Source organism: Micropterus salmoides, unplaced genomic scaffold (genome assembly GCF_014851395.1).
Source record: "Micropterus salmoides isolate LMB-PRFRI ecotype aquatic unplaced genomic scaffold, ASM1485139v1 Ms_hic_scaffold_1, whole genome shotgun sequence".
Taxonomy (NCBI): Eukaryota; Metazoa; Chordata; class Actinopteri; order Centrarchiformes; family Centrarchidae; genus Micropterus; species Micropterus salmoides.
In genome coordinates, this window is record NW_024040040.1 from 47,220,216 (window position 1) to 47,239,866 (window position 19,651).

Sequence of the window (19,651 nt, forward strand, 5' to 3'; positions counted from 1 at the left end):
GAAGCAGTAGGTTAAAAAATGGGCGCTGTGGGTTTTTGTGTAGGTTGGATTGTGCAGTGTTTCCAAGTTGAAAGCGTTTTCTTTGTGTCTGTCTGTGCATGCGAGTTTCTGAATGAATGTGTGTCTATATGTGTCTGTTCTGCAGTACATGAAGGCATGCAGAGTTAGAGACAGTCTGTCTGCACTCTAACTGCAGAATCAATGTCTATTTTCTTTGTTTCCTGGCTCTACATTAACACTGCATTAGCCTACTTAACAAGCACCAACTGGTGGACTAAAATCATAAAACAAAACAAGAAATTACAAAATCAATCTGCCAATTTCTGTCTTGTCTCTGTTAGATAGCTAGATGGTATACACATTAGACCTGTATGTGTGTGTATGTGTATGTATGTATATGTCTGTATGTATGTATATGTCTGTATGTGTGTGTGTGTGTGTGTGTGTGTGTGTATGGGAAAAATCCACCTCACAATTTCCCAAGAAGTGACATCTTTAAATTGCTTTGTCCAACCAACAGTCCGAAACCCAATCATAACAAAACCGGTACATATTCTCATTTGAGCAGTTGGAACATGTGAAGTTTTTGACACTTTTGCATGTAAAATGATCTAAACATTAATAGATTATTAAATGAATTACTGATTACTTTGAATCTTTTCAAATTAAGCAACTCTCTCCAAAGTTAACTCGTGTTTTCGCCCATGCTCTATCTGTCCCTTTTTCTCTTTGCTGATCCTGCCCCGCGGTCATACATATCCACAAAATATAATGCAAAAAATAAAATTCTCTCTACCAGGGAAAATGTAAACATAGGCTTTCTGGTCTGCGTGTCTTAAATCGTTTCATCTGATTTTGCAGGGAATCTGACGCAGTAACAGGGATTAATAAAAACTACATAGAAATCTTCTTGCTGAAGGTCTCATATGCATATTATATAGAGGCATCAGTGTTACAGTGAGACTCCTTATGGGTGCTTTAAATACAGAGGCTGTGTGGGTGTGGAGGCTTTGGACTTGTTCAACCGTCACACCGCTAATGGCAGACAAACAAAGTTTGCGACGGAGCTGGTGAATAGTGGAGCATTTAGCGGGTAAAGAGCTATATTTCAGGAGGTGGTGGAGAGCAAATTAGAGCTAAAAGAAACATTTATATTTTTCAGGAGGCCAGAAACAAGGCTCCAACTTAATGCTGACGTAGCTCTGTGTTTGCAGAGTGTGAAAATGGGGAACTGTTGTATTTATAGGCAAGGCAAGGCAAGTTTATTTGTATAGCACATTTCAACAAGGTAATTTGAAGTGCTTTAAATAAAACATAAAAGCAACAGGGAAATGACAGTTTCAGCAGACTTCTTAGTGAGGACTTGAGAAGCAGCAGCGTTCTTAATCAGCTGCAGCTGTCTGATGGATTTCTTAGGGAGCCCTGTAAGGACACTGTTACAGTAGTCGAGTCGACTGAAGATAAATGCATGGATAAGTTTGGATAAGGTCTTGCTGAGACATAAGTCCTTTAATCCGTGATATATTCTTCAGGTGATAGTAGGCTGACTTTGTAATTTACTTAATATGGCTCCTCAAATTCAGCTCCTGAGTCCATGACTATGCCAAGATTTCTGGCTTGATTTGTGGTTCCAATCATTACCGACTGAAGCTGATCACTGACTTCCAATCGTTCCTCCCTGGCTCCAAAAATAATAACTTCAGTTTTATCTTTGTTTAATTGAAGAAAATTCTGGCCCAAAGTAGCCAAAACATCAAGTAATGCAGGTTAAAGATATAGTTTTGGTAAATAAAGTTTTTCTTGCCAAGAGTGTGAGAGTCTGTACGCTAAATATGATGCTACAGCTGGCAGACGTTTAGCATAGCATAGCATAGCTTAGCGTAAAGACTGGAAGCATGGGGAAACAGCTAGCCTGACTCTGTCTCTAGTATTTTGAAGTAGTAGTAAGTATTTATAGAGAGGAGAAAGACAAGAAACCTTATGATAATTAGTCATTCTCTCTCTGCTGAGTAGCTGTTTTTTCCGTTGCTTTCACACTTATTTTCACACATGCTCCAGTGTTACGTCCACTCCCCAGCTGTGGAAGCTCCTAAAATGGCTCTTAGCCTAAGATGAGTTTTAGCAGTTCTTCACTTCTCTTGTTGATATTTTTGGATCTCAGAGGCTCATTAAGGCTTTCACGCCACACCAGGCCAAACATAACCAGAGTGCGTGTGAGGGGTTAGATTCTGTGAGTCAGTACGCCGGGGCCTGTATGCTTCACTGAGCTGCGTTCGCCAAAGGCCAGAGCTTATGAAACAGTGTCATGATGAATGTGGCGGAGAGATGTGAACCGTCATGTGTAGTTTTTCCTGGGCCTGTGTGTTTGAATGTGAACGTCTCCCTGTTTGTTGTCCCTCCATCTGCCGGCTTGTTGGTTCTTCTGTCTGCCTCGCCTCGCTCCGGTTTTCTTGATCAGTCTCGCATGGCGTCTTGTGATTCTTTATGCAAGTGAAAGTCATGCGGACAGAGGGAAAGATTGCAGCAGTGATGGGGGGTCGGGGGCCGGTCTCATGTTTGTGTGTTTGTCCAGGCTTTGCAAGATCTGGCTGGTCGTCTGCAGGTAAACAGTGAGGGTCACCTGGGTTACTGTCATCTAATACTGCTGCTCCTCTGCAGCATCTGCAGCACAGTGCTGGACTCAAACGGAGAGACAGTATGACAAACCTTATTTGCATTTATTGAATACATAAGTAAGTTTATTGCATAACAAATAACCTCATAACCTTCAGGTTTGTATGCAGTCGTGCTTTTATATCCAGGGACCTTCATGTGTTTAAGTACATTTTAGTTTGATCTGAGATTATCTTTTGTTTTTACATTATATCAGTACCCAATATTAAACCTAATCCAATAGTAGTGCTTTTACAGGTAAACATTTCCCGTTTCTTTGACAACAAGAGCCAGGCCATGGTACTTTGATTAGATTGCAGTTCAGTTAGTATATTTAACACTTTCATTCAGAATTTTGTCAAATGTATCCAAAAAACCCTAGCGTTTGTCATGTTTGTGAATTTCCTGATGTTCACAACATTAATTACAAATCATTCTCATGGTAAAGTGACACACCAAAAGGTTTTGTCATGATTTACAGTAACAGAATTGACACCTTTCATGTCATTTAAGGGCCTAAAGGTGCAAATTACATTGTAAATATCACAGCATATTTTTGTTTTATGATATTTATCATTTTGTATGTCTTTGAAACACATCGTATTCTATAATAAAGCTGTCATATAGACTAATTCACAGACTTTTTTGCAGAGATGGTCACAAGTCTTTGAGTTAGAGTCCAAGTCAAGTCTCATGTCTCTGAGCAAGAGTCCAAGTCAAGATTAAGTCTCTGAGCAAAAGTCCAAGTCAAGAGTAAGTCTCTGAGCTAGAGTCCAAGTCAAGATTAAGTCTCTAAGATAGAGACCAAGTCAAGATTAAGTCTCTGAGCTAGAGTCCAAGTCAAGATTAAGTCTCTAAGATAGAGACCAAGTCAAGATTAAGTCTCTGAGCTAGAGTCCAAGTCAAGATTAAGTCTTTGAGCTAGAGTCCAAGTCAAGATTAATTCTCTGAGCTAGAGTCCAAGTCAAGTCTCAAGTCTCTGAGCAGAGACCAAGTCAAGATTAAGTCTCTGAGCTAGAGTCCAAGTCAAGATTAAGTCTTTGAGCTAGAGTCCAAGTCAAGATTAATTCTCTGAGCTAGAGTCCAAGTCAAGATAAGTCTCTGAGCTAGAGTCCAAATCAAGATTAAGTCTAAGATAGAGTCCAAGTCAAGATTAAGTCTCTGAGCTAGAGTCCAAGTCAAGATTAAGTCTTTGAGCTAGAGTCCAAGTCAAGTCTCAAGTCTCTGAGCAAGAGTCCAAGTCAAGATTAAGTCTTTGAGCTAGAGTCCAAGTCAAGATTAAGTCTCTGAGCTAGAGTCCAAATCAAGATTAAGTCTCTGAGCTAGAGTCCAAGTCAAGATTAAGTCTTTGAGCTAGAGTCCAAGTCAAGTCTCAAGTCTCTGAGCAAGAGTCCAAGTCAAGATTAAGTCTCTGAGCTAGAGTCCAAGTCAAGTCCCAAGTCCCAGACTCTTAAACCCAGTGTAATGTTAACTAAATAAAACTGTAACGTTACATGGTCAAAGCTGTAACCTGTTTTTCACTTACAGAGCACAACCACATCAGCCTAATGTAGGCTACAATGCGTCTAGAATTAATGACAACTTATTAAATACTGTAAGTCAACACACTCCGCAGACTCAGACCCAGTGTAACATTAACTAAATAAAACTGTAACGTTGCATGATCAACGATAAACTGTAACCTGTTTTTCACATACAGAGTACAACCATGTGATGTGCAATGCAATCAATGACAGCTTATAAACTACTGTAAGTCACCACCAGACTCTCAAACCAGTGTAGGCCTAATGTTAACTAAATAAAACTGTAACGTTACATGATTAAAAATGAACCTGTAACCTGTTTGCAGCCAACGGTAATAATTAACATGATGGCAGCCAGCGGGGAGCAAATAATTACATTAATCGACCACCGCAAGTTTGGCAAGTAAATAAACGCTCATTCTTCTTTTCATAAGGAACAACAGTCGGACCTAACCTCTCGTAGGTCGTAGCTAAAGCAAGAAGCAAGCTAATGTTAGATGGCCAATGCTGAGCTAAACATGTTTATTAACCTCAGGTTACTAAGCTATTTTGCGTTCAGTGCTTCTTTGATTCCAGTTGTATGAACTTTTAAAGCCAACGTTTATGATGAATGGCACAGCAGCTGCCGCTGTTTGTTGTCCTCTCGTACGTGTGGCCGTGCGTGCAGCTGCTACCTGTTCCGTAGGCAGGTAATAGGTAACGAAGGGAGAGGAGTCTGAAAATAAACTTTGTTCACAAATCCCGCACCTCGAGTCCGAGTCGAGTCTGAAGTCTTTTGAGGACGAGTCTCAAGTCGAGTCTCAAGTCACTGTGTGTGCAACTTAAGTCGGACTCGAGTCCGAGTCTCAAACTCGAGTCCCCATCTCTGCTTTATTGTATTTAAGTCAGATTTTAGTCATGATGTTGTGCATTAGTTTCAGTTAAATGTAGTTCTGTTTTTGTTCATGATCCAACATTAAAACAAATTCATTGTTATTTTTTATCAAAATATTTCTGTTTTTATCATAGTATATGGGTCAAGTTCTCCTCTGATGTTATTTTATAATAAAGTTTGCATTTAGATGGAAGATGTATTTTAATGTTTAACACTTTTTCTGTCCTGTTTCTGTAACCTACATTTTCTCACCTGAACCTACCTACTCCTTTTACCACATCCCTCCCACTATCCTTCCTCACCCACACTTCCTCCTCCACTCATTGCCTCCTGTTCTTCTCTCTGTTCGTAGGAGATAAAGAAAGAGACAAAGAGGGATGGAGGACAGACAGGCACGATCAGATCTGACCTCTCTAATGGAAGGGCCAGCCCCGTGTCCGACTCCAGCGTACGACCGGCCAGGAAAGGTACTCGACTCTCACACAGTCACATACGTTCACACGTTGTAGTTGTTAGGCAGGTCTTCAGTCTCAAACATAGATCCTATTAGCGTGAGGAAGGATTTGGGTCAAGCATTCCTCCCCGTTCTAACATGTAAACACAGTGGTGGAATGTGACTTAGTACACTCAATCAAGTACTTAAGTATACATTTTAGGTACTTGAGTCTTTTCTTTTCATACCACTTTACACTTCTTGTAAAAATTGTACTTCTTACTTCCATACAATTAAATGACAGCTTTAGTTACTAGTCACTTAACAAATTAAGATTTGTGCACACAAACTATATGAACATGTACAAGCACAGCTGAAACAATTAGTCGTTTGACTTAAAATGTATTGGTAACTATTTTGTTTGTCATTTCTCATACAAAAACATGTCATGGTTCCAGCTTCACAAATGTGTGTGTTTCATTTATTGGTAATAACGTTTCGGTTTGGACTGTTGGTTGGACGAAACAACGCATCGGGCTCTCGGTAACTGTGATGGCATTTCTCAATTTTTTCTGAATTTCTATAAACCAAACAATCAGTCGATAAATGGAAAAAATAATTAGCAGATAATGAAAATAATAATTAGTTGCAGTGTGAAGCAAAAAAGTTCAAATCCTGCTTTTACTTTGATGTACGAATAATAATAATCTAATGATGTAATATATATAATAGGATAACAAGGGACATTTTTTAGTAATGTTACTTTAATACATTTTACTATAATATGTACATTTTGATCATTGTATTTACATACTTTTACTTGAGTAAAGTATTTGAATAGTTCTTCTACCACTGCATATACATGCATACACACCCTTACATGCAACACCTTCAAATTTAACATAAGGAGTGACACCTTGTGGACAAAGGGAGAATTGCAGGGTTAGTTCTTAATACCCCAGCTGGTGTGGAGTGAGTCAAAAATGAGTAATGAGAAGGCTAATGAGTGTAAGACAAACAACTGCAAGGCCAGTGTGAAGCTTTTGGTGTCTTTGCTGGATAGTAAGACTGTCCTCTAATTGAGAGGTCAAAGGTAAGCGTTGTCAATCTTCAGCCATGAGGGCTTTTAATAAATCAGTGAACACCTGCTCGCTCACTGTAAGTCATGGATTATGGATAAGTGTGTGAGCTAATTATGTCACATGTAAGCCTTAAATATGTTTGTCTGTGTTCTTGTTCTGTGTGTGCGTGTGTATGTGTGTGTCTGTGTGTGCGTGTGTGCACTGCAGGAGAGCAAATCCGTAAGCGGAGGTGTAAAGCGGCATTCAGCTACGTGCCTCAGCATGAAGATGAGCTAGAGTTGAAAATAGGCGACGTCATTGAGATTATATCAGAGGTAAGATGGTTACATTTTACTGAAATCATAATGGAGCTTCTCATTAATTCAAACCTATAAGGCAAGTCGGCAGGAATCAACCTGAAAACACACAAACAGATGTATTGTTAGTATGTTTGTGGCTTGTTTTTATAAGGAGACATGTTAGAAAGTATTCCCATGACATAGATGTCCACTAGAGAGCACTGAGAACTTAAAATCTCGTAATTCTTTAAAAAAACAAATAAAGGATCTAGAGATGAAATGATTAATAAATTAAACCATGAGTTAACCAGTGATTTTGTTATAGTTAACTGAATATTTAGAGCATGAAGTTTGTGCAGAACGTTTTATTTCACCACTTTCTAATATTTTTACTCTCAAAACTTTATGTGATTAATCAAACAATCAATTGGAAGAATAAACAATGGTGAAAGTATTTGTTAGTTGCAGCCCTGAAGGGATCCTTAATGTTATGTGACATGTTATCAGATTTTTTGAACTCTTAAATATCAATATCAGTCTAAACAGTCAGGCTGTCTAAAAACTTTAAATGATCTTAAGTAGTTTTGCTCACCTGTCAACAGTTCAAAGTGCTGTACATGAAATATAAAAGAAACACAAGGTGATAACAGGATTTTAAAAAACAGATTAGTGTAGCTACAGTATGGAGCATGAATAAAAGGCGGCGGCAAACACAGATGTTTCATGGCTCGATTTAGAAGAACTGAGTATTGGGGCAGACCTAAAGTCTTCTGGGAGTTTGTTCCAGGTGTGTGGTGCATAGAAACTGAATGCTGCTTCTCCTTGTTGGTTTGACTACAGGGACAGTGAACACGCCTGGGAACAGACCACCCGAGAGGTCTTGATGGTTCATTATGTAGCAGCAGATGAGAAATGTAATTTTGCCCTAAACCAGTAGTAGTATTGTGAAGGGATAGAGTCACCAGATGACTTCCAATTCAGTCCAAGAGCCATTTTACACAGCAGACATTTTGACATGTCACAGCTGGAAAAGCACAGGTGTAATTGATAACATTAAAAATGACTGCAGTCCATTTAGTTGAGCTACGTCCTTGTATTATGCATGTAGGCTGACTGTGGCTATGGCTTACTTGCACTTTGCCATTGTTAGCAAAATTTATAATAATATATAAATAATAAAATAATTAATAGTAGTTTTCCTGCTATGAGAAGTCAAAACATCTGCAGTGAAAAAAGGTCTAGTGCCTTTCTGGTTTGCACAGATGCCACTCTGATGTGACGTTTTGGCAAAATTGACCTTAAACATGAACATAGACACAGCTCCTCCCCTTTGGAGAGTCGGTGCACATTTGAGGTTTGAGTGTGTTTTTGTATGTGCAAGTATTTTCATATGAGTTCCTCCATGTTTGTGTGTAGATATGTTTCTGCGAGTGGTAGTATGTGTAAATCTTTGTCTGGTTTCTCTGTATGGTACTGCGTGTTGTGTGTTCAGGTAGAGGAGGGCTGGTGGGAGGGGTTTCTTAATGGGAAGACTGGGATGTTTCCCTCCAATTTCACCAAAGAGATCCAGGCAGAGTCGGAGACGCCCTCCTTAGACACCTCCCAGGAGGAGCTGCGCAGCGGCCGCTCCAGTGAGTTTCAGCCAGTCAGATGGTGGGAAGGCACCCAGACATAAAAAAAAGCATAAGCAACTTGCTCTGGGTGCAATATTAATGCTTTTTCATGTTTGAATGTTCATGACATTTTCATATAAATAAGTAATTGCAGAAGAGCAGCAGCAAAGTAAAGTGTACTGTCTATTCTGTTTGTGTGTGTGTGTGTGTGTGTGTGTGTGTAGGTAAGGACAGTCCAGGCAGTGAAAGTGATGGAGCGGACAGTCGGTCAGAAACGGGGTCAGGTGAAATCCAGCCCAAGAAGGTAATCAATGATGTGCAGTACAGATTTAACTTACTGATGCTACAGTGTGTGTAGCACTTATGAGACTGTCCTCCTCTACATTCCTCCGCACTGCATTTTGTTTAAACAACATATTCTTTACACTGTCTACACTTGGATATAACCTTATTACGAGGACCATCGTCACTTTTTACAAACCAAATAATTCCTCGATTCATTAAGAAAATATGCAGCAGGTTCATCCATAATGAGTAATATGATGATGACATGATAATATATAACGGTATAAAAGACATAGGCACCATTTTTCTGCAGTGAGTAATACTTTAAGTACATTTTCCTCTTGATAATTATGGAGCCCACACACAATAAGGGGCATACTTTGGACTTGGTCATCTCCCATGGTCTGATCATTTCCAAGGTTGTGGTGACTGATGTAGCTCTTTCTGATCTTTCCTGTGTTTTCTTTGAGAGTGCGTGCACAAAAATGTACAAACAGAGGTAATCACAAAACGGCATATCACTGAAAATACTAGTGAAAAATGAACGAGGCTTTCTCCCCGACACCTGCCCTCTCATGGGTCTTAGTCACTGAGCTTGTAGATCATTTCAATTCTAAAATTACAAATGTTATTGATGCCATTGCACCAGCCAAGGTGAAGGTGGTCTCTGGTAAGAGAAGATCTCCATGGAGAAATGCCACGCTGGTTAGAACTCAAAAAAGAGAGCGTCGAAAAGCTGAACGCAGGTGGCGGGAAAACAAATCTTCATTATGGTTCATTATGACATCTATAAAGAGAGACTTCGCATTTATAATTTAGAACAGAGAAATGCAAGGCGGTCCTTCTTTGACATCATCACCAAAAACACTAATAATGCACGTGCCCTGTTTGCTACTGTCGACAGGCTAACCAACCCTCCTGTGTCTGTAGCCTCTGAACTTCTATCCACCAGGGCCTGCAATGAATTTGCTTCCTTCTTCACAGACAAAATTCAAACAATTAGACAAGCAATCAGTGCCTCCATGTCAGTAACAGGACATGTGCTGTCCCTGTGTTCACTTCATATAGCATGAGACAATTTGATTCTATTAACCATAAAAACCTAGAGGACACAATACAACATCTGAAATCCTCCTCATGTTGCCTTGATATTCTGCCAACAGGTTTTTTCAAAAATGGTTCTAAATGCATGGCCTCAGATTTACTACAATTTGTAAACATGTCTCTCCTCTCAGGTTTTTTTCCCACAGGCCCTGAAAACTGCAGTCATTAAGCCACTCTTAAAAAAGAGCAATCTAGACAGGTCACTAATGAGCAATTATAGTCCCATATCAAATCTCCCATTTTTAAGTAAAATCATTGAAAAAGCTGTTTTTCAACAGCTTAGTGCTTTCTTGGCACTAAATAACTGTTTTGATGTCTTCCAGTCATGATTTCGACCACACCAAAGCACTGCATCCATTTAAACACTGACTGATTGGATCTCAGTGCTGCATTTGACGACCACAATATATTACTAGACAGACTTGAAAACTGGGTTGGACTTTCTGGCAAAGTAACTAAACTGTAAACTAACAGTAAACTGGTTTGAATCCTACTTAAAGGACAGGGACTACTTTGTGTCTATAGGTAATCTCACATCTGAGCTGACAAAAATGACACGTGGAGTTCTCCAAGGCTCCATTCTGGGACCTCTTTTGTTTAACATCTACATGCTTCCACTGGCTCAGATTATGAAAAACAACAAAATATGTTACCATAATTAAGCAGATGACACACAGATTTACATAAACATTTCACCAGGGGACTATGATCCCATACAGGTGCTGAGTAACTGTATTGAGCAGGTCAACGATTGGATGTGCCAGAATTTACTTCAATTAAACAAAGATAAAACGTTATTGTTTTTGGAGCCAAGGAAGAACGATTGAAATTCAGTGCTCAGCAATCTGTAATGTTAAGAACCACAAATCAAGCCAGAAATCTTGGTGTAGTTATGGACTCAGACCTGAATTTGAGGAGCCACATTAAGACAATTACAAAGTCAGCCTACTATCACCTGAAGAATATATCACGGATTAAAGGACTTATGTCTCAGCAAGACCTGGAAAAACTTATCCATGCATTTATCTTCAGTTGACTCGACTACTGTAACAGCGTCCTTACAGGGCTCCCTAAGAAATCCATCAGACAGCTGATTCAGAACGCTGCTGCTCGAGTCCTCACTAAGACTAAAAAGTTGGATCACATCACTCCAGTTCTGAGGTCTTTACATTGGCTTCCTGTATGTCAAAGAATTGATTTCAAAATCCTGCTGTTAGTTTAAAAAGCACTAAATGGTTTAGGGCCAAAATACATTTCTGATCTTCTGCTTCGTTACGAACCATCCAGACCTCTCAGGTCATCTGGGGCAGGTTTGCTTTCTGTCCCCAGAGTCAAAACTAAACAAGGAGAAGCAGCGTTCAGTTATTATGCTCCATATATCTGGAATAAACTCCCAGATAACTGCAGGTCTGCTGAAACTGTCAGTTCTTTTAAATTAAGACTTAAGACTTTTCTTTTTACCATTGCTTTTAATTAAATATTCACACGGTGAGAAATGAGTAGGTAATTGAATGAAAAGATAATGAGAGTGAGATTGAACAGAGTGAAGGAAGTGGTCTTAAATCTCACGCCTAAGTGATTTGCAGGAACCTCTGTCCACCTGTAAACACGCAGGTGGGTCCAGAGTATAACTAGGTCAAAGTGGCCTGCGGACAGACATGTCCTGGTTTTTCTGTAGTGTCCAAGTGTTTTTGGAGTTTCAGTGGACCCGCAGACTAGCTAGAGAGAGTAAATTAAGTGCACTTTTCTGTTTATTCTCTTGTCAAAATAACTGTAACTCAATTATTTGCTCAGCCGCTCAGCCTGTTTTTATTTTCCATTTAACTCTTTTAACCCTGATTGTACACTGCACTGTAACTTTTACTGTCCTGTTTTACCCTGTTTTAATGTGTATTTTTTTCAATTTCCCTATGTTGTTTTTAACCTTTTTTATATTTCCCTGTTGCTTTTATGTTTTATGTAAGCACTTTGAATTACCTTGTTGTTGAAATGTGCTATACAAATAAACTTGCCTTGCCTTGCCGTATTATACTACATAGTTTTACTCAGGAAGTTTTTGGATCTAGTAACCTTTTCAATGCAGGACTTTTACACGCAACAGAGTACAGCACTGCTTGTAGTGGGTCAGATTTAGTTGGAAAAACAGCCTTTATGGCACAATACAAGAAGCTGGTGCTTTTTTTCCAGCACAAAAATATGTTCACAGCTATAGTTGCCACGCCTCACAATTATTAAGAATTACTGCTGAGTGAAGTAGTTTTCAAGGAATACTTCAATTAAAATCAGACACTTGAACGGAGGACTGCAGATGTAATGCAGCATCTTGGATTCAAAGCAGTTAGAATATTGAGTATTGAAACACCCGTAGAAACTCAACCCACTCCTGTAGCTGTGTGGCATAATATACTCATCTTCACTAACCGTGTGCTCAGTATTTTCCCAAATACATACATTTATGCGCAAAAACATGGCAAAATACACAAGTTGTGTGTGTTTTGCTGTTTATGTTGAAGGCAGTTTGTCATTTGCAACCTTAACATAAGTAAATATAGTTTTGTGCAATATATAATTTGTATAATATTTAACCGGTTTTGGAATTGAGAATATTATTAGGCTGTTATGATCAAGTAAATGATTTATCTAGAAAAATATCAATACTTTTATGATATGTGTTGAAAACGTTACGATCTGCATTAATTACATTAATAGTAATTCATTAAAAAGGTGGTATTATGCTGATTTTCAGGTTCAAAATCTTATTTAGGGGATGTACCAGAACAGCTTTACGTGGCTGAATTTTCAAAAAACACCATATGTCTTTCATACTGCACATTGTTGCAGCTCCTCTTTTTACCCTGTGTGTTGAATGCTTCGTTTTAACCATGGAGTGATACATCTTGTCTCTAAATGATCTTTTTTGGAAGTTGCACATGCACAGATCCTAGTTAAGGACTACTAGCCAATCAGAAGCAGAGAAGGGCAGGTCAGTGGGAAGATGGTAAACACGGCTTCGTTTCAGCTGTGCATGTTGCCGAACAGCTTGGCAACTGAGTTTCAAAGTGGTGAGTTATTAATCTGTAACAGCAGCTGAGAGTTTTTCCACCAGTGTTTTTGAGGGCGTCTCGGAGAAGCCACTTGGTGAGCGTTATGTGAGGCGCATTTCCCTTTCATCCCTGTGACGTCACAGGGATGAAAGGGAATGACTGGACTACAAACGAGCTGTTTTCAGACTGTTCAGAGTTTTCTGTGGGAGATGAGAACTCTCTTTGGACTGGACTTTGGGCTTTTTCACTTTGCAAGCCTGTTACATGCACCAAGGGTGTCACTTTGTGTTGAAAAGTGGTGGGGACATAGGGGCTCAGATTAGGGCTGTGAAGAGACACTTAGATCACGAGAAATCACAATACGTGATATTAAGGTCACGAGGACGAGAAGAAAAGATCCTTAAACAGTGTTTCAAAGATATCCTCAATGCTGAGATATAGGGGCTTGGGAGTCTGAGGGGACCTCCTCCAGGAAATTTTGATCATAATTTCTTGCATTCCTGTGAAAATTTCTGCACCAATTTATGGTGGAAATGTTTTTTTATTTATGTATAAGTATATAAATATAACAATATTTCAGTCATTCTGTGCTGCTTTCATATCAGTTTCACCTGCAGATAAACTTTTTTCATATAATATCCCTGCTGAGGCCACTCATATGTTAGCATGATTTAGTATTCCCTCTTCTTTTGTCATGTTCACAGGGAGAGAACGGAAACCCCAAAAAGATACTGTGTCAAGAAGTTGTTAATCAGTAGCTTGTTTTTTTAGTTTAGGTTACTTTTTTTGGAAAAAGCACATTTGTTTCTTCTATATTTCAGTTTTCTTAATGTACAAATAAACCTTTCTAAAGGCATTTTTATTTGTTATTTAACTGCAAGCAATATTTCAGAACATTTTTTAACAAATTATGCTTTAAAAAAGTGATGGGGACAAAATCAGTCATTTCAAAAAGGACATGTCCCCAGCGTCCCCAGTGTAAATGACACTTATGACATGCACAATAAAGATCTCAATAATAGAATAGAACTCAATAAAGGAAAGGGAAAAAGCGTGTTAATAAAAAACTTAAAGAAATGTATATGTTTTGTGTGCCTATGACTTTTTTCCCCCTTTTTGAGAGGTAACTGCTTCCACTTAGGAGACAGGAAGTGTGTACCATGTCATACCATTTGCACAGCTTTAGCTTCTAGTGCTTTTGTAATAGAGCATCTTTGGCTAAACACACAGCGACTCTGGCTGCTTTTTAAATCCACTGAAACTGTTGCCACCCACAAGGCAAGCTACAAACTTCCAGGGCTTCCTCTTTTGGGGTCAGTCTCTGAATCTGAAACCATGAGATTTTTACTAAAGTGTTCCTTTAAATACTGCTTTAAATGTCAATGTTCACTGTGTGTCATTCCACCTCTTTAATCCACCCGTAGATTCGAGGGTTTGGCTTTGGTGACATCTTCAAAGACCAGCCCATCAAGCTCAGACCACGCTCTATGGATGTGGACTCAGAGATGGACAAGGTGAGACACACACACACACACACACACACACAACTTCATACATTTTTTGATACTGTGTTCATTGTATTGTGAGTCAAGAGGGAAGGAAGTCCCCATGTGGCTCCTCCCCTTCCTGTGTTTCATTTGTTCAGCACAGGAAGTGGGTTTTATGTTGACACACACACACACACACACACACACATGCATCCTGCGGGGATTTGACAAGCAAAGCAGAAGTGAGAGCTCCACAGGGCAGAGACAGAGAGAGAGAGGGAGAGAGGAGGGGAGGTAATACAGATTTTCACTGACGTTTACATATTCACACACTCTGTCTCCTGCTGCTGCTGCTGCTGCTGCCGGCGCTGATGTAGCAAAGCTCCGTCTGTCTGTGTTTAACTGGAACCAGAGGACGGTAGGGTCGAGTTTTCTCTTATTTCTGTTCCCCTCTTTTCATTTCCATTTTTTTCTTTGTCACCCATTTGCTTTATTTTATTTATCCTGTGCTTTTCTTTCTGCTTAATGTACACTGTTTCATGTGAAGTTAAGTAGTGTAGTGGTGTAGCCTTAGTGACATGAGAGTTTCAGGATTATTGTGTAGTTAAACTTACAGATAGAGCATGCAGATTCAACAGGTTTTCTTACGTAGATTACAAAATATAGTGTAAGTCTCTGTTTCTCTAAAAGCTTATGTGTGTGTTGATGGTCAAAATACAATTTCAAAGGCTGTCACACTCTGCCAGGAACACGTTTTTGGTCTCTTGGTCGGGTTATGAAAATGGAATTAAGGGACCGGTTCATCAAAATGTCAAATAAAAAACAAATTTTCTTACGCCAAGTGGTTTGTGGCCCTGCAGAGACTCGTGTTTTACAAATATCTGCCTTTAAAGGGTCAGTTCACGCACATTTTAAGAATTTTAAAATGCAAATATCTGAAAAGCCCTTAAAACCACTTATAATTTCAGTCCCATTAATACCATAACCATTAACTTTTATTGTGTGGTATTTCAACCATCAACAGACATATAACTATATTAAAACAGAGACATTTCCCCTTTATTTTGTAATCTGAAGAAGAAAACTTTACAAAAACCTACTGAAGTAGGAGAGGAAGATAAATACTTTGTTATTTTTGGAGAAATTGACTATTTTCATTACAAGAAATTTAATGTTTACCCTAAACATTAGTCCTGGCAGAGTGAAACAGCTTTTTAAAGGACATTTTGACCATCAAGAGACATAAAACTCTTTCAGAAAACACAGATTTATTAACAAAATAAGAAACCTTTACAAAAATCTGCTTTCTGCACGTTCTATCAGTAAACTTAAAGGCAAACATCACCAATGACACCAAATCTGAAACTCTTATGTCACTTTTTGATAGCCACACGGCGCTAAGGCAAAACCTCAACACTTGTCATGTTGCTTAATGTCAGGCGAGAAAGGGCACATTTAAGCAGAGAATAAGAGATGAAGAAAGTTAGAGACACAGGATGAAAACAAGGTAAATTAAGTAGGTGACCAAAAGTAAAACCTGTATTTAAAATGACTTTTAAATTCCTATATTTAAATTCCTATATTGGTCGTCAAACCCTCCTGGAGCTCCTGCAGAAATATAAGAGTGTGTGTTTGCTCTGAAGGATGTTTGTCAGCCTGTCCTGCTGAGCGGGAGGCTGTTATGTTGCTTTATGGTGAGACAAGTCTCTCTGCTCTCTAATGAGGCTCTGGAGAAGTTGACGGCACAGAGTCTCCATCCGGGACGGGGCGACGCTGTGTCACCTAAAGCCACGTCAACTTTATAATTGAACTGGAAGGTCAGCTGCTTGTGAACTGGGCGAAGTCCCACTGTGAAGCTACAGCAATGTGTGTGCCTTGATGCACAGATGCACATAGTGATTCAAAGCTTGTTTATTTGAGTGCTGACAATGATAGTTTGGATTTTGTTTTGGGCCAGTATTCAACATTTTTTAGCTTTCATGCCAGCAAAAAGGGAAGTTTTCTCAAGGTTTTATTATTTATTTTTTTTGTCTTTGCAATGAGTCAGAGTCACTCAGCCAAGAGATCAGCAGGGACTTCAATGTAAAACAAAAGTCTACAGTGTGAAGTTTAGTGAGTGGTGGATCACTAAGGAAAGGTCACCTACCAGGGTTATTCACCGACAAAAGACTTCCGAAAGACAAACTGAATAAATAAATACTACGTGCACATTTTACTAAAGGATTGCTATTTTTTTAGGTGCCTGTTGACGGGGAGTAACTTTTTAACTGGCTAATTGTCAATATGTAATAGAAAAGACCAATATCAGCCTGGTATGTTACCTGCTGTGCATATACCAGGACCACTAAATATATCCAGTTTTTTTGTTTGCAGTTTATATTAAATCTGACTTCTTTCAGCCCTGCAATGGAGAGATCATACCATTTTCCAAGCATCATCAAATCATCCTCTGGTTTGAGTTATTGGGCAACTGAAAATAGTTAAATGTAAAGAGGCAAGAAATCGGTTGTGGATTTATTTAACTTGGCCTGAAAAGTGAAAAATAGACAATGACAATAGAAGGTTCAATTTCAATTCAATTTTTCAATTCAATTTTATTTATATAGCGCCAAATCACAACAACAGTTATCTCACAGCGCTTTTCATAAAAGAGCAGGTCTAGACCATACTCTGTGATGATATTTACAGAAGCCCAACAATTCCCACCAAGAGCAAGCACTAGGCGACAGAGGCAAGGAAAAACTTCCTTCCTCCAAGGTTGTACCAGCTCAGTCAGAAGAAAGCACTAGCTTCATGCGTACAGAAATATTTGGTGTTAGGTAGTTATTTTGATAATACTGGACTACAAGGTGATAGTCAGAAAGTGTATATAGACTCACACAAATAAACTATACTAGAAAATATTGTTTTCTGCAATTTAATGTCTTGCTAGAAACAATCTTAAAGCTGCATTAATACATGCAGGCCGCTATAAATCTGCAGTGTAAATAATCAGCTGTTTGATAACATATTTGCCTTTGCAACTTTATAAAGTGATAGTATGTCGATGTGGTTTTGCTGCCCCCATGTCCACAAAAAATCTTTTAATGCTGGTTTAAGTAATTATTCAAAACAGTCACCATTGCCTCGATACTTTTAAACAAATCAGCATATGTCACAACTTTCAGAAGACTTTTTCTTACAAAGTCATGAAAGCCACATTAGTGTGGTGTTTAAATGGACTGCAGACTTTACTCCTGTTTGAATTTCCTGCCTCTGGCCACACTTTGCTCTGCGGAGGGAGATTTTTGCTTTACAATGACACAGCTCTGAAACAGCAGTAAATGCAGCTTTAGGGTGATACGAGGCTCCTAAAGCACAACAAAAAGATAATGGTTGTAGTTCTTCTTTTTCTGTTTGAAACTAAAAGTGGTTGACATTTAAAAAAATGTCTTAACTGTCTGAGTCATTCCAGAAATAGTCGTGTCACTTACTGAACAATCCCTGTTTGACTATAAGAGGCCTAGAAAACATGTGATACTCAGACGTTAAAACCTCTCTGGGATGTTGTAATGATGTCTCAATGCTTGTGGCACCACATGGGTCTCATTAGAGAGGGAAGGGGAGAAGGGGAAGGGTGTAGAGAGAGGAGAGAAGCTGGCGGGGGAGGCGGCGTGGTGTTTTTTCTCAAACAGAACAGAGCAGTGTGTGTGTTCGGGACAGACCCCGGTCTTGTGAATGTATATGTGTGTGTATGGGTTTTTTTTCTATGGAAGAGCCACCCTGGTTCCACAAACACTGTCGAGGGATCCACTCCAGCAGGAAAACAACGGCTCCTTTTAACAGCCTGCTCAGCGCGCATAACACGCGCAAGCGCTTCATCGTCAAGTCAGCTCGGGTGGTTTTGTGCTAAATCTGAGCTGATCCTCTCTAATTAGCTGGTTAGACTGGAGCTGTGGGACAGTGATGTGCACTGGAAAGTGATTATTTCAAGTGCGTTGTTTATTTTTGTCTTTTAATTTATGATTTTTATTTTTTACCCATTCATTCAGTTTGTTTTATTGGTAAGATGTGACTTTAAGTCCTGCTAGAGGTGTTATTGGAGATCTAATGTTGGTCAGTCAGTCCAAGTCTTCGACACTGAATTGTCTCTGAAATGTTTTGTGAGAATTGCCATGAAATTTGGTTCAGACATTCATGTTCTCCTCAATAATTTAGTGACCTCTGAACTTTTAATCCAGCACCACAATCTGGTCAAACTGTTAATTTGTTCAATACTTAAGTTTACTATGAAATACCTGTAGCTCTGTAACTTTGTGTTTAGTGCTAATTAGCAAATGTTAGCGTACTAACTCGCTAAACTAAGATGGTGAATGTGGTAAACACTTCACCGTCTGAACCTCAGTATGTCAGCAATGTCATGCATACCAAACTCCCAGAAGACTAAGTGTGGTCGGGGCATTGCTTCCCCTGGTGGGGAAATATGCGTGGAGGAATTTAGGTAAAAGATCTGTTTGATTAAAATCACCAGCTTCAATAAAATAAAAAGACACCTGCTGATTACCTCAATAGTGCATTTTTTGAATTGACATATGGAGGAATACACTGGTGAATTCTCTGGGAAAAGGATGCACAGATGTCACTTTCTGCACTAACACTATTGTGTAAACGTGCTGCTCTGCAGTCACACCTCCACACCAACAGCTGAATCAAACCAGATCACGATATCCTCCAGAGAGGCTGGTGAAACTCGCTATGGTAAGCACAGGAAGTCTTACACCGAACCAGGGTGACTACAAGAAAAACTTAAATTGCGCTGCTGGTTACACAATTATACCTACTGTGTATGTAAATGCGTCTGACGATGACATTTTACATGAATGTGTCTGAAAGTAAAGGTTTTCTTCCGTCTCTTCTACATTCAGGCCAACGAAGGGAAAGCCCCTGAAACCATGAAGACTGAACCTGACAGCAAAGCTAAAGGTGAGCTCTACTGTTCAGTTAAGGAAGTCCAGATGATAAACAATAAGGCAATAAAAGCAAACAGGAATGTAATGAAAAAAGATTATGTGGATTTCAACCTCTTTTTTTTTGCAGTTAATGAGTTAAAACAAAGCAAAACCAAAACATGCTCTTCTATCGCTAGACGTGCTTGATTGGACATTGTAATCAGGAAATGATTTAGTGAACTTCTCGTTTCCTTTTTGGTTTTTCCTGTACACACACAAATTGTACACCATTGTATAAATTCTAAAGGAAACCCCAAAGTGTGATTATAAGTGTTGTATGCCATCCTT

General features: G+C 39.1%; 1 protein-coding gene across 2 annotated transcripts in view; it reads left to right on the forward strand.

Annotated features, from left to right (window-relative positions):
* The window catches only part of sh3kbp1 (SH3-domain kinase binding protein 1), a 43,767-nt gene that overhangs the window by 14,654 nt on the left and 9,462 nt on the right, over window positions 1–19,651 (forward strand). For both annotated transcript variants that reach the window (XM_038731716.1, XM_038731708.1), the window contains exons 3-8: window positions 5,402–5,516; window positions 6,772–6,878; window positions 8,335–8,473; window positions 8,680–8,759; window positions 14,313–14,402; window positions 19,280–19,337. In XM_038731716.1, coding sequence (XP_038587644.1) covers window positions 5,402–5,516; window positions 6,772–6,878; window positions 8,335–8,473; window positions 8,680–8,759; window positions 14,313–14,402; window positions 19,280–19,337 — 589 coding nt within the window. The remainder of the gene's footprint in view (window positions 1–5,401; window positions 5,517–6,771; window positions 6,879–8,334; window positions 8,474–8,679; window positions 8,760–14,312; window positions 14,403–19,279; window positions 19,338–19,651) is intronic.